The sequence below is a fragment of the Bactrocera latifrons genome, unplaced genomic scaffold, assembly GCF_001853355.1.
Source record: "Bactrocera latifrons isolate USDA-ARS-PBARC rearing strain unplaced genomic scaffold, ASM185335v1 scaffold_154, whole genome shotgun sequence".
In the NCBI taxonomy this organism is placed as follows: domain Eukaryota; kingdom Metazoa; phylum Arthropoda; class Insecta; order Diptera; family Tephritidae; genus Bactrocera; species Bactrocera latifrons.
In genome coordinates this window covers 698,463-721,530 of record NW_017535008.1, presented here as the reverse complement: position 1 = coordinate 721,530, position 23,068 = coordinate 698,463, and the positions used below count along the sequence as shown (strand labels likewise).

General features: G+C 41.2%; 3 protein-coding genes across 3 annotated transcripts in view; all 3 read left to right on the top strand.

The window, feature by feature from the left end:
- The first annotated feature begins 817 nt into the window (after positions 1–817).
- Positions 818–6,718, top strand: LOC108966075. The gene is made up of 10 exons (XM_018928810.1): positions 818–1,228; positions 1,286–1,678; positions 1,735–2,196; positions 2,252–2,405; positions 2,474–2,609; positions 2,673–2,889; positions 2,954–4,031; positions 4,092–5,282; positions 5,748–6,285; positions 6,349–6,718. The coding sequence occupies exons 1-10, from the start codon at positions 818–820 to the stop codon at positions 6,569–6,571; spliced, it is 4,803 nt and encodes a 1,600-aa protein (XP_018784355.1). The 3' UTR covers positions 6,572–6,718.
- Positions 6,719–8,121: 1,403 nt separating this feature from the next.
- LOC108966010 (transcription initiation factor TFIID subunit 3-like) lies at positions 8,122–20,146 on the top strand. Its single transcript, XM_018928708.1, has 4 exons — positions 8,122–8,233; positions 10,889–11,216; positions 18,959–20,010; positions 20,082–20,146. Exons 3-4 carry the CDS (start codon positions 18,963–18,965, stop codon positions 20,144–20,146), a joined length of 1,113 nt encoding a protein of 370 aa, XP_018784253.1. The 5' UTR covers positions 8,122–8,233; positions 10,889–11,216; positions 18,959–18,962.
- The window catches only part of LOC108966066, a 163,078-nt gene continuing 159,993 nt past the window's right edge, over positions 19,984–23,068 (top strand). Inside the window, exon 1 of the mRNA XM_018928795.1 lies at positions 19,984–23,031. Coding sequence (XP_018784340.1) covers positions 20,172–23,031 — 2,860 coding nt within the window. The 5' untranslated portion in view covers positions 19,984–20,171. The remainder of the gene's footprint in view (positions 23,032–23,068) is intronic.

The following is a 23,068-nucleotide window of genomic DNA, read 5'->3' as shown; positions in this document are numbered from 1 at the left end:
GATGGATTCGTACCAATAAGACCCAAAAAATATCCAATAAGAATATAGCGTCCTAAATGAGAAAATAATGGAATAATAATTAGCACGATAATTTTGTTCATTATAAATATAAGCATTTCGAAAATTTTATGGAAATGAGGTAAAACTTGCTTTATAGAAGAATGTATAATTGGTATATTAGGTTTCATACTTACTACCAATATACGAAACAAATTCAAAACATGTATAGTAAAATATTTTTGAAATTGCTGTAAACTTACAAAAATCAATATAAATTTAGCAAATATTTTTTTTAATACTGCAAATAAAATATCCACTGGTTCAGCATTTTTTCCAATTGTGCTGGCAGCACAAGCAGTACTTTTTGCAATCTGGCAAACATTTTTCAAAACTCTATTACATTAATGCTGCGAACAATCTTTTACATAAACTCAACAGCTGTTTTTTGTTTATAAACAAATGCAAAAAGCCGGATCGTCTAAAAAACGTAATTTACGTTGAAACAGAGAGCAAAATGTGCCAGAATGTGTTTAAATGAAAAATATTAATCTATATACATCTGCAATCGAATAAAATTCTTTGTTAAAAAGTAGAATTTAACGGAAAACCATTTGTTGACATTGTTGTTATTGTTCTTGTAAAGTGTATGTCAACAAAAGTAAACACCACCAGCGACACCTACTGGTAATCGACACAAAACTAAAGTACAAAAAAAAACGAAAATATCGAACCATGGGCGCAGAGTTTATTGAGTGAAAAATAATTTTTGCACGACATTTAATTATTTTATATATTTTAGACTTCACAAACGGCGGTCATGCATGACGCAGACCTAGAAGCTAATGCTGATAGCGTTAATTATCTAATTACGCAATTATGTAGCAGAATTGCTGCTCAACATGGTTTAAAGGAGCCTGAGTGTAGCACAGCTGTGCGGGAACTAAAGTCAAGCGCCTTTGAAATCTTGCTGAAAAGATCGGCAGAACCTAATGTATATCCCACAACTGCTGATACATTGGAATTCGATCCTCAACGTGCTGTGGATATGCACATATTCGCCGCTAAGCTGCATTCGCGCGCCGATCCTCTAGTTTGCGCCCGTTATGCGGCACTTGAAGAGCAAATGGCAGCCATTAGTAATGTGCCCTACTTCACCGAGGGTAAGGGACGTGACATGCTGCAATTATTGCTCTTGCTGCAGGGTGATGTGCGCAAGGAAGACCAAGTGGTATATAGATTTATTTAGCATTTATTCGTGCATTTGTAAATATAATTGTAATTCTAGCCTGTGCCTAGTCCGCCCACGCTACTTGTACCTGGTCCATTCACGCTTTTCGCCAGCTATGAAAATAATAAATACTACCCCAAACAACAAACATGCGATCTATATAACCCACAGCCGCGCTTATTCAAGGGTATAAAGGATATCGATCCGCTTGATAACCCTTATCTACCGAAAAATTTGCTAGGTAAAGAATGCAATTTATTGGCAAAAATTGAACAGAAATATGGTGCCAAGCACACGCGTGCACCTGCCACAGCACAGGACTGCACATTCACCGCAATGACGCGTCGCCTGTTAGGCTCTACGGTGCGTATAAACTTGAATACTTTTCGTCTACTGACCGACAATGAACCGCCACCACAAACAGTTGTCAACATAGCGAAAAAATCAAAGGTACAAATTTGGATAAACTGTTACAAATTTGGTTAATATGTGCATAATTTTTATAGGTACAGATAAAAGCGTCCGCCGCACAACACACCTTGCCTGTAATTGAAAAGCAGCTAACCTTGGATGAAGCACCGCGTATACTCTCCTGGAACTGGCAAAGCTTGGGCTGTCGTGGCGTATTGCGACAACGCCCATTCGCCAGCGAAGCAGGCGTGATGCTCGATCTCAAGTGTCATCTAATGCATACGCGCGGACTGAGATTTGAAACGCTTATAATGACCAGCGCTGCATTTCTGCGTGACCTGAAGTCACTTACTGTAGGCATTCAGTCGGATATATTTCAGCATGACGAGCGCATGATCTTCCGCATGCACTCCTGCATCACTGTGGAGGGCTTGCTGCCAGAAACAGTCAGCAGCTACGCAGCGAGTTTCCAGGAGTGCGGTACTTGCTATAAACGTTTGCAGACTATGATACAGAAGAAGGACTATAAGTTGATATTTGAAGGCTTCATATTTCGCGTGAGTAGTATGAGAGGTTTCGCAAACAACAAATGCATATTGTTTCTGCTTGCAGGCACTGTGCAGCGCCATAGATGAGTATCTACTGACCTTTCGGCAATATGTCTTCGCGCAGCATGATGAAACGCTAATTGCGTATTATGCGCGCATGCGCAAAGCTATGCGTCAAATAAGCAATCTGTCCTTTACGCTGGCCGTGCACACAGACGGTATGTGTTTGTTGGTGTGGTAAAGTGCGAGTTTATTGTAATTGTATGCTTATTCCTCATTTTCACAGTGGACGCGCATGTGGCGATGCCGATAGGCTCACAGTTTCTCGGCTATTTGTATCGTGAGATCGTGCACACAACCGAAAAGGACTATATAATGCTATTGGTTTACATATTAAAGTCATGCTGCCATGTTTATTTCAAGTACGATCCAAAAATTATATTTTTTTTTTTACTCTTTACAACGCTAATTGCTTATTTTCGCAGACATTTGCAGAAATGGATCTACTACGGACTATTGGACGATCCATCCAATGAGCTATTCATTTGCTTCGTGGATCATTATCGTTCCGACACGAAGTACTTTTATGATAAAGCATACTTTGTGCGCAAAGAATCCGTGCCGGGCTTCTTCCAAGGCCATGAGGATGACATTTTGCAGTGCGGCAAGTACACAATGCTGCTGAAAACTTACAAACCCAATGTAAGCGCATACAATAAATGTTTCTTATTCCAGGTTAACTTAACCCTTTTGTATTCCACAACAGCATCCGCTATTCGCGCTCGACTACCCCCTCATATCAGTGTGCCTCACGTATGAAGAAATTCAGCGACTCAAGAAGAAGTGCATCAAATACAGAGAGCAAGCACGCGCCGCATGTGGCAACAGCGATGTTAGTATACGTCAAATATTTGAAGCACGCGAGGTCAAGAAACGCCAATTTTATCAGCGCGCCTGTCAGCGCACACGCGAGAACCTCGAAAAATGGTCGTTGGAGCAGCACGACCTGGCGTTGTTGGCTGCTGAGCAAAAGAAGCGCCGCTTGGATGAGTTGACGTCACAATTGCAGGATGCGAAGCAGCGCAAAATCGATGAGCGTCGCGCCAATGTCGAGCTAGAGTTGCGCTTGCTGCGTGAAACTGAGAAACTGGAGGAGCAGCGTCTGTTGCGTGAAAATATCAATTTGCGCAAACGTATCGAGTATTATCAGGAGCTAAGCGATATGATGCGCACCGATGCGGGCGATAAATTGAGCGCCAATCAACCTACAGTATTAATCGAGCCACAAGCCGAACTCGCGCAATTGTCGAAATTGAATACGCGGAGTGAAGGCAGTGGCGAGAGCAGCGCGGCGGCACCACAGACGCCTGGCAGTGGCGGCACAGATACTGATTTTGAATCGTGCTGCGGCGAAGAAACGAAAGATGGCGATGCCGATTCAGCTTCATTGTATGCGGAATGCTTGTCGGAGGAATTCGTGCAAAAATTCGCAGAAAATGAAAACGAGCTGCAGGCGATTTGTATTGAGCCGTCGGCTAAATGTGTTGGAGACACCGACGCAGATAAGACATTGGTTACGTTGGTGGCATGCCAAGTAGCTACCTCGGAGACGAGCTTACATACCGCGTCCCAAACATCAACTTCATTGGCAAATCCATCCAAAAGCACATTTTTAAAGCGCAGCGCCTCCGATGTGATCAATTCAAATGAGTTGGCCACTGCTGGTGTAACGCAAAATCCCAGCAACACAACGGTGATAATTGGTCCAACCACTGAGCCATTGACATCAAATATTAGCAGTACCACAGTCACCATGGAACCTGCGACTGTAGCAACTCAGAAATGTAGGTTATATTGATTTTTGACACATTTTCATAACTAAGTTGTTTCTAACCCGATTCTAGCTCTTTCTGAGGCACAACGCAATAAGCTACGCGTTCTCGCCCACGAATTCGGCACATACAGCACAAACGCTCAACAAACAACTGAGCCAGACATCAACTTAAATACCCTGCCAGAGGACGAGTTGACAGATTTGCAGCGCAATCGTCGACGTATGATGCAAAACGATCTATTTGCCGCGTACAATAAGAGTCCGCTTCCCGATCGTGCACAGCTTAACCTCAACTTAGACACAGAGCGCGCACGCAATCGTCGACGTGTGCTCGAAAGCGAATTTGACATACTAACCGGGCTTACGCCTTCTACTGTTACATTTACCATAGAGCAGGGTACAACGCCTATGTCCACCACCTCGGATACACCGGTCACAGATTGTGCTACCGACTTACCGTCTGCTGCAACGAAGCAAAGTGATTTAGCTAATGGCAATGTGTCGTCGAAGTCTGCTTTAAAAATCAATGTGGAACTCGCCAATGAGCAACAACAACATGTAGCAGAAAGCGCGACTGCTGTGGATGGGCTGCTCAGTTGCCAAACTGCGGTGACACAGGAAGCAACGCTGACGCCAGATTGCGCATTGAATACTGCCGGCTTACAGGCAAAACAGGGATTTGATTTTGTAGACACCGCTCGTGTAAAAAAACATCAACAGGCAGTCGCCGTAGAGGCGGCTATGCAGCCGGACTCCATGTCCAACTCCTCCAGCGCTGACGAAACGGAGGAAGTAGCTATTCCAGCACAAGACTATAATGATCCCTACAAACGTAGCAGGGAGTTGCTAGAAAGTAATTTTACCTGCGCGACACGCAGTCCTTATATTCGCTTGAATATGAGCAAGACGCCAATGATCGTGGCGGCCAAGAAGTCGCGTGAATCGTTGCAGCAATTGAAAGTAAACAGCATGAGTGTCATTACGTTGACGGAATTTCTGCAAAAATCCGTTATTTTGCCGATGACCACGCATCTCGGCTTGGTGAATAATGAAGTAATGCGTCTATTTCTCGAAGAGTTGCATATCTTGGATCATCTGCGTAGCTTAAGGCATTACTTTTTTCTCATGGACGGCGAGTTCGGCTCCATAATTTGTGATGGCATTATCGGCAAATTGGAGAGTGGCGCAACCCCAACAAAACTACTTAACTATCAGATGCTGCATTCGATACTCGACACAGCGCTCAGCTCAAGCATAACAGGTAAGTGAACGTTTATTAACTTAGCAGTATCGATATGGTCCCTGGAAGTAGTGAAACGCTTCGACGAAGAAGCTTCGGAACGGCCAGAACACTAACTCCGAGTGATAATAGGGTGCCTTCTGATATCTCGCGTTGAACACCTACATAGGCATGCAATGCCCTCCTCTCCAAACAATTTCTACGGGAATGCTTTTGCAGATTTATTGTAGCGGTTTATCCAGAATTTCCACGATATACCAAATATATACCTTGCGTGCAGCGAGTCTAACCACCTCTTTGCAAGCCCAATAAATCCCACTTATCAAACACCCCTATCCCTATGGTCCGACCCCGTCGAAAAGCACGTTTCCTGAGCCTCCCGTTAGATTACATCGATGACAACTAGACTGAACCTTATCACCCAAAATGGGGATTAGAAAACCATTACATGAACAAAACTACAAAATAAAACCCTCAACTTCACAGGCAATGACAAAAACGCTGAAAATCTCTCCTTCACCATAAACGATGTTCCGCAGAAATTCGACCTCGCCAATCCGGGTGTGCTGAATGTGCTTAGTCTCAGCTATCGCATCGAGTGGCCACTGAATCTCATACTCAATCCTGAAACACTGGAACAGTACGGCAACATTTTCAAATATCTGCTCAAAGTTCGTCGCATCAGTTGGGTGCTGGAGCGTGCCTATCAAATACTCAAGGAGGCGTTGAAAAAGCACGGCAAACAACTGCTACAGTCGCCACAATATCGTCATGTGCAGCTGATACGCCACAAATTCTATCATTTCGTGCATGCGTTGCAAAATCACATCACTGCCAATGCGCTGCAAGCCTCCTGGAAGACATTCAAAGACGATCTGCTGCAGGCCAAATCCATTGAAGATATTTACCGTAAGCACACAACCTATGTGAAGCGCATAAACTTCCTTTGCATGCTAAATCGACACAGCGCGGAGTTCAACAACACCATTGAAAATATATTCAAGATATCATTGCGTTTCTACAAGTGAGTTGATAATGCTGTATTTGGTAATTGTTATTGCATGTTTAGTAAATTTATTTACCACAGCAACCTTAAGTCGCGCGAGTTCAAGCAGCGCAGCGGCGATGAACACTACACACATTCACGCTATGATAAGCTGTCCAATGACGAGCAAGAGTTCGACAAAGTCATTAAGTTCACCATATACCTGGGCACCAAGATTGTGCGTCACGGTTATCAGGAGGAGATTGGACAACTGATTGCCTTGATTAATGTGAATCAGTACTACAGCTCAAGCACGATACCATAACGCTTTAAAATCCATTGGCTTTATATATGCACCCACTGAAGTTTTGTCTTCACTTTGAAATCTCTGAATTTAATTTTGAAGCTCGAATTTGAAATGTTACTATGAATGAATGCTTAAATATTGATATAATTATATTATTTAGTTAAAAATGTGTTGAATTAATAAATAATAATTAATATTGCCTTATGTTGAATTAATAAAAGTAATATTTATTTTCCTAACAGTGCAATGTCGTTTAAACCAGGTCAGGGGTGAGGGGTTTTGTCTTGTCCAGGCGAATATTAGATCTGCCTTGTAAGTGGCGAGCAACGTTTATTTGTCCTTACTATAGGGGTCGCCTTAAGTTTCTCCTAACAGCTCTGTATTTGATAATGGTCGCGGGCGTATGCATAGTGAAGGAGTATGGACTACCAGTATCCTCCAAAGTTGTGACTTTCTTCAATGTTGGAGTTTTAGCGTCAACAACAATGTCGGTAAAGTCTGCATGGCTTCGTCCAGTAGGTATATACATACGTTCGCTATAGATTTAGTACCGGGGAGTTTTGGGCTGTTTGTAGTTAAGAAGCGAAAAAGGTTCAGGAGATAGGCAGACTTCACGGAAGTCAAAGTTCTGGCACTCACCTATTGAACTAGCAAGCTGCTGATAGTAAAGTCGCAAACTTTGATAATTACGGGGTTTAAAGTGCTCTTAGTTGCTTTTGAGAGATACGTGCTCTTATTTCTATAATATTTATAATATATCACTACACTTTTATGAAATATTTAGCAATTTTATATAATTTAGTCAATTCGAACTGAATTTTAAATATAACTCAACTTTGACCGTCGCTTCTTCACTTCCACTTTATTTTACGACCAGTGCTGCCAATGCAGCGCAAAAGTCAGCTTAAAATATCAGTCAAAAGTCCGTTGAATACCAATCAACCACAATTTTAAGCATACACTCACATACAAAACACAACAAAGAGCGCACTTCAATTCGGACGGAGAGCGAGCGGCATTGCATTTGCCATGCGTGCATATATGCATGTGTGTGTGTGTGTGTGTGTGTGGCAATTGACTCTCTGCACGCATCTTCATTCGTAGGTTTTTGGTGCGCTCGCACGTTTGGCATGCAAACAAAATTCAGTATTAAATTGAAAATCTCGTTGTTATGTTGTGTCCGCACGGTTGGAATTTTCGAATCCCCCTCTCAAACGGCACCGCCACACTCCCCGCGGTTGCAACTAACCGAATAGACAATCAAGCTAGCTAGCTTGCCCACCCACCTTAGGCGGGAGTTGTGTTGTGTGTGCACACAGTGCGGCTGCAACAGCTTGTAGGAGAACACACGAAAAACGGTACTTATCCTTCATTTTGTTGAGTGATGTGTCAAAAATCGCGTAAAATTCATTAATAAGCGAAATGCAAGATTGCTGCATGGAAATGAAGTGGAAAATTAGTGAATTGCAAAGTGCGAGTGTGCAAGTGATGGACTGCAAAAGAGTGCGCGATGACTGGACAGCAATAGTAGACAGCAGCAGCAGCGAGTAGTGTAGTGAGACAAAGCGTGCGGTCAAGTTGGAAAAAAGATTTCGGTGCCAGCAAATATACGAGTATACGTTTAATTTATTGAAAAATAAGTTAAAAGTTTATGTGAGAATGTTGTGCGCGTGCAAAAGCGTTGGTAAAAGCAACAAAGTAGTGAAAATCTGTGTGAAAAAGTGTAAATACCATAGAGCAGTGAAAAAGTGAAGAAGTCAATGTGGAAAACTTCCAGTTAAGCGCACGACAAACGTATGCGGCATGGAGGGGAGCGTGTAAAAAAGCGCTATGCCGTACAAAGTATGTCGTGTACGACGGGTGGTGGGACGAACGAACGAGTGGGAATCGCAGTATGCGTTGCGAGCGCTGGACTCACCAACACACACACACACACACAGGCAGAGGCATAAGCATATTTACATACACCGACACACGCACACACGTGATGCGGTGCGCTATAAAGTGTTTTATGTATATACAGTTGTATAAACGAAATGTGCGCCCATAATGCACAGTGCACACACACTCCTACATACATATGTATACACATATTTATTTATATACGTGCAAGCGACACAGCGCGTATAAAATTATGTTGTTATGTGAGTGTGTATAAGCATTAAAAGGCTTACATACATATTTACATACTGGTTAAGCTAATGCATACATACAATAAACGCTCCCGCTGGTGCTTGGCATGCAACAAAAAATAAATAAATGTGTGTATGTACATATGTAAAAAGAAGAATAAATGAAATAAAAGCAGACGTGCTGTAGAAGCGGCTAAAGTGACTGGATGATTGGCTGACTTACTGACTTATTTTGACTGACTCAATGACTGAATGGTTGACAAAAAGGCGACTAAAGGAAAATTGCTTATAAAAACAAGAAAAAGCGTTAACTTCAATTGCTTTGAAGCTAGAATAACCCTTTACAAATAATGGAGGTTTCATATCTGATATTGATGGTTCAGTTTGCATGACAGTTATAAAATATACTGGGCCAATCGGTATATATTCGTATAATTTAGCGTTTTCTTTGACAATGATCCATAAAAAATTTCGTGAGGATAGCTCGTGACATTAAAAGGTTTTTTATACAAGAGTTTAGTTCAGTTTATGTCGCAGCTTTCTGCTTTGGTTTGATATCGACGGTACCGACTAATGTACGGCTTCCTGGGGTGTTAACTCGAAAACTGAGGGTCTACGGACGACGGAACTAAATCAACTCAAATATAAAAAAAAAAAAATTAAAGCAACACTTACAACAGGCAACGTTCACCTTATTGAATCTAGCAAATGTATTAAAAATCCGTAAATTTCACTCTCCAGTATTTACATGATTTTTAAAACAGGCAACTGTAAAGTATATTAAACAAAAATATTACATTCTATAGTTTGAGTGAAATGTAGTAAACGCGCCCACTTTTTAATGAGTCGCTGCCAAACGCTTACAGTACGTACCATAGCAAGGCATAAGCGACGAGAGTGCAAGCAGCGTAGACACATACACACATGCATATAAAACAACGCTCCAGGCATTCCAACTACTTGTAGTGATGAAAAAAAGCAAAAAATACAAAAAAAAACAGAAATTGTGTTATTTTATGTGTCTAATGTTATTTCCATGCTTCATACACTTTTCGTGTAGTTTTTTGCCTTTTATTACAAATTCCCTACGTACTGCTACAGCAGCTTCGTCAACATTTTCGTGTATCAGCGCTTCTGTGTATCTACAAGTTTTCTTATTTGAACGCAAAAAGAAAAAAAAAATAACTTTCAACACAGTGCCAAATAATGACTGCGGAGAGCGCAAGCATTACAAATTTAAAGTGAGTGCAGAGAAAGAGCGAGTAAGCGCCAGCGTTTGCTTGTGTGCGTGAGTGCATGCTCACTTGCAGTATCTGTGTGTGTCGTTGTTGCAAAAAGGGTGGGTGGGCGCACGGCAGCAAGGCAGCTATAAGTGACAATGCTGCCCAATCACTTTAAGAAAAAAAGCGTTTTCTCAGCTGTTCGCAACGCAACATCAGCGCTGTCACTTTAGTTGGTAGAGTGCCACTATAGCTGTCACGGAACTGTCAAAAATGCTATTTGACGTTTATATTTAAGAGGCGCGCTCACATGCGCACGCACACTAATGCACTGCACGGTGTATGTGTTTGACTCTCGACAGGAAATATACGACATTGCCGCTCTTCCGCTGCCAGCAACGCGCGCTCGCTCTCTGTGTGTGCATCTTCATTTGTTTATTTACGTTGCAGCATTGCCAACTTGCGTATTTTTATTTTATCATATGTTTGTAGGTACATTCCAATAAGAAGCCAAGTTTGGGAGTGTGCGCGCTGCGCATGTGTGTTTGTATTTATGTGTGTGTGTGCGTATATGTTGGCTTCACGCGCAACTCGATTACGTCCATTAATTGACTTTCCATGAATAATAAAAAAGTGTAGTAGAAATTTTAATTGAATTTGTTGTATATTTTAATTGAAAGCCGCTTAATTAATAATTCACCGTAATCTCAGCCGACAAAGTGCTGGAAATAGTGAAATGACAGTGACAGTGACTGCTCTCAGCAGTAAATGAGTGTCAATGTGAATGTCAAGCGTAAAATTAGAATTGATACGCATATATTTACATAAAAATGCGACTATTTGTGAATGAAAATGTGTGTGAAGTGCAAAAATAATAAAATATACAAATAAATAAATTTAAAAAGTTCTGCATTAGAAATACCAATTTTTCTAATAAATAATTAATAAATTAAAAAAATTCTCCCACCTTTACATCTTTACAGGTTCAAAAATACTAAACACTTCAATTTTATGTCCGTGTGTGTGAGATTCTTAAAAGTTGCAAAAATGTAAAAATTCAATTTGAAAATGTCAAAAAACAAAGTGTTGCCAATTGGTATGTGTCACACTATACTGTTCGCTAACTCATAAACCTAAAATGCAAATCCATCATTTGGTTGTCACCAAAATTATCGGTTTCTCTACCGCTGATCAGCAAAAGTGTCAAATTGGAATACGTCGGCTTCAATCTTTAGTTTGAATTTTCCCGCACCAACAAATGTCAGTTGGATAGTGCAGAACAAGCATCGATCAGCGTTTGCACGTGCAAAAGTAAGTAGACATACACATTTCAAAAAAAAAAAGAAAAAAACGGTAAATTTTGTTGCACTGAAGCTAGTTTGTTTAGTTTCATGGCAAGGATCCGACGAATGTCTTCAGATATTGGAGCTCTGCTACGTCGAGCTCAAATTTAGCTTTTAATTGGAGTTATTATCAAAATACAAATGTATTTACCTGTAGCTATACAACAGAAGAAGGGAGGGTTGGTTCCAATTTGACCTTTTTGTTTTCTCGGAATGAACTGAGTTTTCTTTTCGACGTCTATAACCTCTGCAATGTTGCTGTGAATCCAGTGTTGAGAAGACTTTAACCTTGGTCCATTTTTCCTTACTCCATCATAAGCTCCGTGTTTGAGAGAGCGAAGAGGGAGGCTGTTGTAGCTCAGCAACTCCTGGGCGATGAAAAGTAACAGGTCAATCAAAAAGTCTACCATAGCAATAGACATTTTTTTTGGCAAAATTCATTGTTTATTGAACACAGTTCCTTTCTTCCCAGCGGCCATTCTTTTGAGACTGAGGACAGTAAATAGTCGGTGGGGACCAGATCTGCAATTCGAAGTCCAATTCTTGGTGTCATTGACTTGGTGAAATAACACATTTTTTTTTCTTAAATTCACACTTTTCAATAATGCTATGTAATAGTCGCTGTTGAAAGTCCTTTCCTTTTTTATACAGTCAATGAAAATGATTCCATTCACCAACCGATTGTTGCATTTTTCCACGCTTTGGACCTGTTTAGTTCACTTGGATGACTAGCGACTGGACTTCGGAGGGAAACAAAGGAGTCATGTTTTATCCATTCTTACAAATCGAAGCTTAAACTTGATTTATTACTCTTGAATATCTCTAAACACTTCTCCGAATCGTCAACTCGTCGTTGCTTTTGGTCAAAAGTGGCACAGAGCTATATTACACACAAACATTTGTGAATAATATGACATACACGTTCAATTGATATATATGTAGTGTCTGCTATACATACATATATGCTATAGACAGATGTACAAGGTCGTCCAAAATAATTTTTTAGACTTTTTGATGTTTTTTGTTGGTAACAACCTTGGGCGTCCACTGCGTTCACGGTCTTCGGTGCTTATTTCAGCACGTCTAAAATGGCATACCACTCCTTGATGCCATTCTAGTAGTCATCTAGGTGTCAGGCCGGGTGCTTTTCAATTGACCAGTTAATTTTAGGGTTTTGAGTTTCTTTCTGGTTTAAATTGCAAAATATCTTAGGAGATCTTGCTGCACAGCTCCTTCTTCTCAATATTATTTGAATGTATTTCTCAAAATTTTCCGAATATCAAGCTACAGAGTACGTTCAGCGACCTAATCAGTTTGAGTTTTCCTATGAGGTTTTGTAAAACTCTTTTGAAACTATGCTCGTCTCTATATAATTCGGAAGTCAATAAAACCGTGTTTAAAAGCTCTAGCGTTACTCCTGATCTGGAATATCTACTTCTGCCCCAATTATTTGTATAAAAAAATTATTACGCTATTGGCATTTCGCATCACAACTATCTAGAAACGTGGACCACACATATTTTTTCCTTTTTTTATTCATCTAATATTTATTTGTATATCGCGTATACATCACTGATTCGATTGCCCACCCAGCAATCAAAACAATTTAGGCGCCAATCGCGCCCACCTACTTCCACGCTCAACAATTTCCAATCACAACAAAACGCTACATTTGTTTTCTCCGATACAAGCATTGCTGTTGTTTTTGTTATTTCTCTATTTGGTTTGCATGTTTGTTACGTTGTTTACAGGTGGATCGCGTGTGTTGATTTTCGATTTACTACTTAACTTCATTATCTCTTCACATAATTTAACGATAATGAGCACGGAAAACCGAAAAGTGATAGCAACAACAACAGTAAAGAAACAAAAAACCCAAAATTACAACTGCTGTCTGTTTGGCTGTAGTGTTGCAGGAGCGAACTCCAAAAAGATAGATGAAGCAAATAATAACAAATGTGTTGTAAGGAAATATTAAATCCAAGTAAGTTATTTACTCGCGGTGATTTTTTAATTGAAAAGCAAACAGCAACGCAAGGTCGTTCCGAATTCTTGTCGCGCTCAAGTGAAGGGGTTTCTGACTACGGCGCTTTGTTTTTGAACTCTTGGCTGCCAACGTGTTGTTAGTGTGGTTGTCGATGCTTAATGGAGCACTCGTAGTTTGTAGCCGCCAGCGCTGTGTTATCGCGCTACGCTGTCTGGCCGCTTTTATTTGTGTTTTATTTATTTACTTTTTGTTTATTTTTTATTTGAAATGCGTTTTGTGGAGTTGCTTTGTCGAAGTTTTTTGGCAGCGTAAATATGCATTTTGTGTGAATGAGGTAACTGAAAGAAATCTTTAATCTTTTTGAAATTGAAAAAAGTTTTTGTGTTAACAAAAAATGTAAAAAAATTCAAATCACGTATGGATAGTCGAAAAAGTCTTTTCGTATTCCTAATCAAACTTCAACTTATTTTTTATATTTATAATAATAAGAAATAAATAAGCAAATATGTACTATTTCGGTCGACCATCTATTGACAAAATACGAAAGGACTTTTTCGACTACCGCAAAAAATTTTAAAATTTTAAATAACAAAATTATTTTTGGTTAAGTTTTCCAAAGTCAATATATTGCTATCTAAAATATACAAAAAAAGCATATGCATACCTTGCTAAGAGCAAGCTACAAATGTAAACAAACCTTCGCTTACTCTCCGCTGCCGTCCAAATGCTCTTCATTGAAGTATCAGACCTACAGTGCTCCAATTTACTGCAATTAGATTTCTGTTTTGTTTGCTTTTTCGTTATTTAAGTAAATTGCTTTTCTGTGTAGACAATATCTGACTTTGCTCCTGACATTTTAGACAAGATAAATCAACACTGAATTTCGCAGGTTCTTCTGAAAATTCAAGCATAAATAAATATTTCTCCAGTGAGTAAGCAGCTCCCGAAAATTAGTTTTGAATAAATAATGAATTTTTAGAGATTTAGTGGAAAGAAAACAGTGCAAAATCTCTGCTCTGAACCTTTTATTAGCCACTAGAGGTTGCGGTATTTAGGGTTTCGGACAACAAATATACGATTCTAACATCTCAACTACTTGACTTGAGTCACAAAGAGTTAACTACTACTATTTTCTATTACTTCTTTGTAGAATCTCCCGTTACTAAGGCCCGACTGTTGTGGGAACTGTTACGAAGTATTTCTATAAATTTGGGCAAAATATATAAAGCCAAGTACGCTTTCTTCGATATGGTAGATGTCTTGAAGTTTTCCAACTTGTTTGAAATCGATATAGAAGAAACAGGCTTGTCAAAATACATGCTTACAAGTATGAATGTAAGTTGTATGTTGATCAAAAATATTCGTTTAATTAGATGAAGCTTCGTCATGAAATTTAGCATGGTCCTCACAACTCGAAGAACTAGATAAAAAGAATTCACGAATTTGGTGTGCCCTGGTTACCTAATGATCTAACTGTATTTGGTCACTCCTCACAATTTTATCAGTTTATACCACCTGATCTTTCCTATTCTCGTAGAAATGAATTTCTTTTGTCATATTCATCAGCGACACATTTTAACCTCACTTTTTCACTGTAAACCTGATGTGAAAGTCTAAATAAAATTTGGACCTATACTCACACCATTCCTCCAAGGGGTCCAGGATGACATAGCTGTCAACGCCTGCAGAGATGTCAGGTGTAATTACGTGCAAGAAAGTTGCAGAGGAAAGAGAAGCGTTAATAAACGCTGGCGTTGCCAACCGATTTCCTGTCTACCTACTACTTGGAAGCGTCAACACCCACCGCCTATTCCTGCTCAACTCCCTCAACACTTAACTCTTTGTTCAGCGTTGAGCCTGTCATTACTGCCATAGACCCTGCTCAAGTGTGCGGGCGTAATCATAATTCATAGTCGAGGTGTGAGGGAATATTACACGCATTTGTTGTTTTTGTTACAGCTTTCGCTGTCAGCAACATATGACGTATGTCGCGCAGAGGCTCGCATCCTTCCTAGCGCCTCGAGCGACAGCAGAGCGCCTCCGAGTTGAGTATACAAGTGAGTGTGGATTTCCTGTGGCGTTGTGCGACGTCTGACACTGAGCATCCGCAGAGCGTTGAAAATGCTCTGTACTTAACTGCTTACATACTCGTGAAAAAGTGGAAAAAATGCCAGTTGAAGGGATGGCGGTTGCTGTGTGTAAGCAGAAATGTTGAAGAGCTTGAGCGCGCGGGCGGACAAGTGGCTTGACAATCAGCTAGTTATTTGTTGCTTTTGTAAGGGGAGCGTAGGCAACCAGCGTATTTCTTGATGGTTGTGGAACGGCGTGCGTGTTGGGACTCTTGTTCAGCCAACGAACCGGAGAGCACAGTGCTCTTGGGTTGTGCGGAAGCGTCGGCGGATGCACGACCGCATGCACAAACAGTTAAACTTATAAATACAAGCATAAGTTATCATACGCACTACCGTTATATAAGACGCGTACAAACAAATACATACATACTATACGCACGCATATGCAAACGCGCAAGCTAACGGTTTTGTTGGGTTTATTTGTTATTTGCCTGCCACCAACAAGCAAATACACAAACAAGCGCGAATACACAAACAAACACCGGCAACGCAATGCGTGACAAATACATGCCGCCACTTACACCAGTTATATGCATGTATGTATGTATGCAGTTAACATGTGCGCACCGCTTACCATATGCATTGTAGTAGTTGTTGTGCAATCGCTTGTTTGTTGCTGTCCATGCAAGCGTCGGCCGTGTTGCACTGCATTCATTTATTTTCGTTTCTGTTTCCTTTTTGTTTGCACTGGTGTTGGCTTTTTCGTGCTTGGGACGCATGTATGGCGCGTTGCTGCCTCTCCATCCGTTTCTGTTCGCGCTGCACACTTTAGCATGCAACAACACGCGTACTGCTTTTCATGGCATACTTGCAGGCGTTAGATCTTGTTGTGGCACACAGTTGTTTTTGTTATTATTTTGTGCTGGAAGTTCTGGGCTGTGCGCGTTTTTCATCGGCCATATCTGCGTGTATATGTGTGCGATCGCAGTTTTGTGCGCGAAAAAAGGCGCGAAATAGCTTTCTGAATTGTTAACGAAGCGACATTTTATATTTTTTCCATTTTCCATTTTCAGTTAGCATTTATGCTTTTTATTGTTGTGCTTAAATTGTGAAGTGGACAAAGGAGTGTAAGAAAACAGGCTTAGTTATGTTATTTTTGAGGAAATTAATTTACAAAAGACTTCCGGAGCTGCGATTGTTGGCTCAAGCTTATTTCGATGTGGTGAAATGGAACCACAAGCACCCAAATTTGATTTGTATTCATAGAAGTAAATTTTCTGGTACCAGTAAAGTCCTTAGAAGGTGAAATGGAATCACAAGCTTCAAAATTAGATTTGGGTACAAAAAAGTATATTTCCTTGACCCGAAAATTCTTTGATAAGCTCTTGAACTATTGAAATTCCGCACTGATCAGTGAACCCGTTGAAGAGATCTTCCCTGTATAGTTAACCGATGGCTTTCATTATCCTTCTGTTAGCCGACTGACAATCGTAGGTGGTTCAGCTCGCCTCTAACTTTGTAAGAAAGTATACTTCATCATTTCATATACAAAATTTTATATGATACATGATAGATATTGCGAAGTCCCATGAACATACTAAGAACTTAGGGAGTATAAAGGCATCTGAACTCAATTGGCTACAGGTTATGGGATTGTTGAACAAATGTTTAACAATAGATTAAATTATACTAGTAAGCGTCGCCATAAAGCATTCAGTATGGATTGCTGATTTCAAGCTTGCGGAAACTTGTCAACATTTATCTCAGCTTTGGATAAGCCTCCAAATATAATGGGGAAAAGCTTTGCGTGTGTATTCAGTGTTCGTGCATATTGAAACTTAGAACTTAGCCGATCACAGACCACACATAAACTTGTTGGACCCAAGGGTGAGCTGTTAGGTAACAATTAAAAATAAATTGTGATTTCCCTCGGCTAAATGGTGGAGGCCACCCAAATGAGCTTTGCCCACCTTTAACCCAATTTTCAACATAATGTGAACTCTTTCCGGCCCCATATTAATATTACTTTGCTGAGCGCATAATGCTACCATACAAATATTTACAAAGCCTTTCAATTAACAACGCACTCAACACACAACACAATGCAACGCAAATTCTTCAAAATCCTTGCAACTAATTCCCGAGGTTTTGTGCAGCGACTAAAACTAACTAACTGACTTCGGCTGTTATGGTGAATAGCAGCCACAAGGCAGAAAGTTGAGCACTACATGGCATACACTTGCCCACAAGTGCTTGTGTCCTCATTGTGAGCTCATAAAGCAGGCATTGTCTCTGTACGACTGGCGTGAGGGTTGCCTGCGCGCTTGGTGTTGGCTTTCAAATACTCAAAAACTCAAGCGCTCGACAAACAGCCAACGAGCCAAACTACACAGGATGCGCGCTGAGCAAGAAAAAATCCTAATAATGAAACGTTGCAAGTTGCGGTAAAAAGTGGGTGAAACAGTACTTATAACACAGCAACTGGCGCGAGTTGTAGACGCGTGCGGCGCAAGCAAACGGCAGGCAAGCTCCAAATCCGTCTAACAAGTGGATTAAGTGCGCGAAACATGTCACCAACAGCCGGCAGACAGTAGATAGGCGAGCGGCCGTGCTTCGTGTGCGAGCTGTGAGTATGTGCGCGCAACTGCCTAGGTTTCAAAGTGTGCTTGCTTGTGTGGCGTACTCACATGTCACTTGTGGTTACACGGTCGACAGTTTATGGACTCAACTCAAGCCGCCAACCACCAAACCCCCAAACTACTAGGGCAGCGCGACTTCGTGTACATTGTTGTTGACGTGTATTGCATGTAGTGCCGTGTAGGCGGCTGGCGCCTCTACATCTGCCGCCATGCTTCCGCTGTGGCAAGCACATGTTCTAACGCCGCCTCATTCTCCGTGCTCCAGTTCTGCGTACTTTTTACGCTACTTTTTACGCTATTTTTTCACGCTACTCAACATTCATTATCCGTACCGGCAGCACACCAATGCGCTGCTTCATTTTGCATGCAACGTTGCATTTGTAAAACTCTTGTATGCGCTGTCGCCGCGCTCAAGTATTGACATATGCTGATTTGCTGCCATCACTTATTTTTTATGGATCCCATATAGTTTTGCATCCTTTCGGGGCGCACTGCTAGCATTAGAAGTCTGCTCATGAATACGCTTTGCTTGACAATCCTTTACGACGTGGGGCTTTTTATAGCTGTAATGGCTATTGTTGCTGTTGTTTTTGGCTTGTAGGGATTTAATTCACTAAGCGTTCGTTAGGTTAACGAATCGGCGTAGTGTTGAGCAGACAATTACCGACAGAAATGTGCCATGGCGGCGCTGATAGAGGCGAAGTGGACGTAAAAATGGAATCTGAAAGCACAAATCTAAGTTGGTGTGTAGTTGAAAAAGGACTTCTAGTTTACGAAACGCCGTTAAGTGGTGTTATAGATATATTTTCCCTCCTCTGCTCTATTATCGCGTTCTTTATTTTCGCTTCGTGTTTAGCACGTGCGAGTGCTTAACCCGCTATTCAATTGAGCATTTGAGCGCCTCAAAACTAAGCTTTTAGCAAGGGGTTTAATGAATGTATTCTAATTGTCGGCGTATATGTAATTCTTGTATTGTGTGCGCTTTTTAATAGAACTTTACTTTTTTTTATAGGGGAATGGGACCTAAAAAGCGTCTCATAACAGCAGCTGCCGCCGCCGCTGGCGCCACTACCACAGAGCGTCAGCAACGCTCGTCGAGCAATCCAGTCGCATCGGCGAAAAAACGTCCTACACCGGGCAAAGCACACAGTTCGCCAGTGGCGCGTAAACCGATTGCCGTTGTCAGCAACACGACGACGGTGAAGCGTAGTACGCACGGTCGGACGCCGTCCCCAGCCAAGAAACAGCAAACAGTGGTCAGTAAAGAGCACGAAAAAGTTAAGGAGGCCGAGAAAGATAATAAGTTAGAGAAAACGGAAATTGAAAGCAAAGTGTCCGAAAATCTTGACACGAATCAAGGCGAAGTGGTCAAAGATATTAGCAACGTTGAAGGTGCCGAAGAAAGCTTAGCAAAGGATCAACTGAAAATTAAGCTCGAACAACCTGAAGATTCAGCTAGAAATGTTGAGCATTCAATAAAGTCTGCGAAGCGTACGCCCTCTCGAGAGAATGTGAAAAAATCGAACACTTCCGAGACGAAAGAAAAGTCTTCCTACACCACAAACAAAAAGGTGGAGTCGGAGAAGCAAAAGGCTGATTCAGAACCACCAAGCACATCCGCCACTTCCGCCAATAGCAACAAAAGCAAGGTGGAGGATCGCAAAGATGGGAAAAACAAAGCAATAAGTAAAATGCTCAAGAGTCTTGATATACAAATAAGCGGTTTCGATAATATACTGCCAAGCGAGGAACGCATACAAGATACGCTAAAGTCTTCGATATCAGAGAACGTGAAAACGAAGTCGCGTGCAGCTGCGGTTAAAGTGATAGCTAACTTAAATCCGCCAAAATCGAACATAGCGCGTATTAAAGCTCGACAGGAGGAAGATAAAAAGGAGAAGGCTAAAGAAAAGGAAAAGGATAAAGACAAAGATAAGGAGAAGGATAAAGATAAATATAAAGAAAAGGGGAAAGACAAGAGTAAAGAGAAAGAAAAGGAAAAAGCGGAAGAAAACCATTCAAAGTGCAAAGAAACAGAAAAAATAATTGAAGCCGCAGAAGTTCGTGAGGAAATCTCAAACGTAAACATAGAAGAATCTCCTACCACCCATGATCAAACGCTAAAATCGAATAAGCATACATTAGACTCTGTCAAAGAAGATACTACGAAGAACAGCGAATCTCAAGCGGCTCCCAGTGAAACGGATAAAAATCCTACTGTCAAAATGGCACCGAAAAAAAAGATAACGGCCAAGCGTGCCAATAAGACAGACGCCAATCAAAAAAGCAAAAAAGCGCCTACTCAAAAATCAAATGATGATGAGTCTAAAGCACAGAAACAAAGTGGCAATTCTAGAAATGATGCCATAGTTGGGACACCGTTAAAGAAGAGACTACTTAAGGCCAAACCTGTAAAGAAATCTACTGAGGAGGTCTTGGATGAAAACGCCGGAACCAGCATGCCAACAGAAGAGAAGTCAGAACCACAAGGTTGTAAGGCTGTAGAACCCCCTGATCCACCGGACAAAGAGAGCGGAGAAATAAAGGCTGAAAAAACTCCTAAAAAGACGCCATCGCCGAAAAAAATAAAGACGAATCCAAAGAATCCAGACAAGTGCAATATACAGGAACCTGAGAAGACAGTTGTAGAACCTTTAGAGCTAATAGAGAAAGAAGAAACATTAAGAATAGTATTAGATGCTAATACAGAGGTAGTGCAAATGGATATAGAAGAAATGCCGGTTTGTGCAAGCGCTCCCAAAGAAGTGGAGCACAAAAAGGAGGAACTAGATGTTAAGCCGCAAGAAGCTGACGCACAGATTGTGAAGCAGGAACCACTGAAACAGGAAGAAATCTCTGAAAAAGCGGGGAGCTCTGCCCCGTGCTCACCACATATTGGAAAGAAGCAAATGTCAAATATTAAGCACAGATTACAAAGCAAGTACAAAGTGCCGCCAGTGAAGTCTAGCCCCACTGCCAAGATGGCGGGTAAGAAATCGAAATTTGCGCAAAAGTTGACAGTTGATAAATCAAACAGATCTGCTGCCAATGATATCTATGACTTTCGTTCCGGTTCTGAAGAGGAGGATAACATTAAAATGGATCTTCCTACATTGAAAAATCTACGCGAATTCGCAGATGAGGAACACAAAACCAAATCCACTAAAGACAGTCTCAAGAGCAAAGAAACCTCATTGGATATTGATGAAAAGGAAACAAAAGTCGAGGACGCACTAAAAGAAGAACAGTTGCCAGAACCAGTGCCGGAAGAAATTAAAAAGTCAATGGAAAATTCTCAAACTGAAGAAAAAGCAAAAGAGGACACAGATGAAAAAATAGCTGACGCGTCACATAAAGCTGAAGATGATTCTAGAGCTGTTGCTCAAACTACACCTAAAACGAAAAAGGTAGTCAAGTCTAAGATAACAAAGAAAGTTTACAAGAAGAAACCCTTGATAACAAAGAAAATTATAAAAACAGTTAAGGGAAAAATGTTACAAAAGACGGAAAAAACAAAAGTGAAGAGCAGTAAAGTACAAAAAGATTCCTCCTCGGCAAGCAGTGACTCGGAAGATGAAAAGAAACTAATCGACTTTGGTCCTAAACGTCATCGCATGGCCTCACTAAATGCCTTAGCCAAGGTACAGTGCCTCTATGAGAACGAATCACGCACGGCATATGAGCTGGGTCTGTCAAAAGCAACACAACTTCCACCCAAGATCCGCACTGTGGATGGAAGTGAAGATGAGAAGGACAAAGAGAAGGATAAGGATAAGGAAAAAGAGACGGATGATAAAAGCAAAACAAAGAAGGATAAAAAGAGCGAGGAAAGTAGCAAAGCCGATGAGCCACAGAAAGCTGAATCAGAAGATGAACCACAAGAGGTGGAACCAAAACGAGAATTGCGTCATGTACCAGGCGGCCGCGGACTCGGTAAGCATTGGGAATTCGAGGAAAGTGGTGACACTGAAGATGAGGAGATAGACAAAATGAAACTTAAACGCAAGAAATTACAGAAAAAGTTGGCGAACAAGAAGGAAAAGGAAGCTGAGAAATTGAGAGAGAAGGAAAGAAAAGAAGAAGAGGCCTCGAGTAGCAAGATTTCCAAAGCCAGGGAAGACAAAGACAAAGAAAAAGAGAATCCCAAGGAAAAGGATACTATCAGAGTAAAGCGCAAGTATACAAAAATTAAGAAGCCACTGAAGAAGATAGTAAAATTGAAGACCGATACTTCTGATGGTGGGGAAAACACCGAAGTAAGTGATAACGAAGACAAAGCCCAGGATAAAGATAAATCAAAGGTGCAAAAAACAACTACAAAACTAGAAGCTCGAAAACCGCCAAAGAAACGCAAGCGCATGTTACGCGAGGAATTAATTGGCGACTACAAGGGCATATTGGCGCGCAAACGCATGGCGAGTTTGAATGCCAGTGCCATAGTTGCGGCCACTTACGAGGTGGAACGTCATCTTGATAAAAATCTCGCCTATGGCAGCTACGATAGTACCGATGGGGAGGAGAAAACTTCCACGCCAGCAAAAAAATCCAAGGATGTGGCAAAGGACTCCAAGAAAGCGCCCACAGCCACAGTAACATCCGACGAGACTTTGAATACAAAAGATACGGGAGAAGTCACTGCCAATATTACGGCTACAGCCAATAGCTCGAATGCGTCTAATGCCAGCGGTACTGCCAGAGAGTCGAGGCCGTTGAATTTGAATGAAGAGAGCAACGACTCAAAATATTCAAAAGAAACCAAAGAGACAAATACAGATACAACTACCACAGCCGGTTTTCGCGATTCGGGCAGCACAAAGGACGCTAAAGACTCCAGTCGACCGACCTCATCCAGCGTCGTTATCGTACAGGATACCGACGTCACTATCACGGGTGTGTATGTAAACTCCACAACGGGTTCAAGTCAAGAGGCATACTGTAAAATGCAATATCGTGTGCAATCGAGTGTCACCGAGGAGCGAGTGTTGCGTCCTAGTTCAGTAGATCCACCCAAATCTTACACGCCGTTGAGCGCGCTCTCTAGCATGTTGCCGCCAGGTGCTTCAACAGGTGGCGCAATGAGTGACGGTAAGAAGTTATAAAGGCCTTGTTATTTTATTTCATA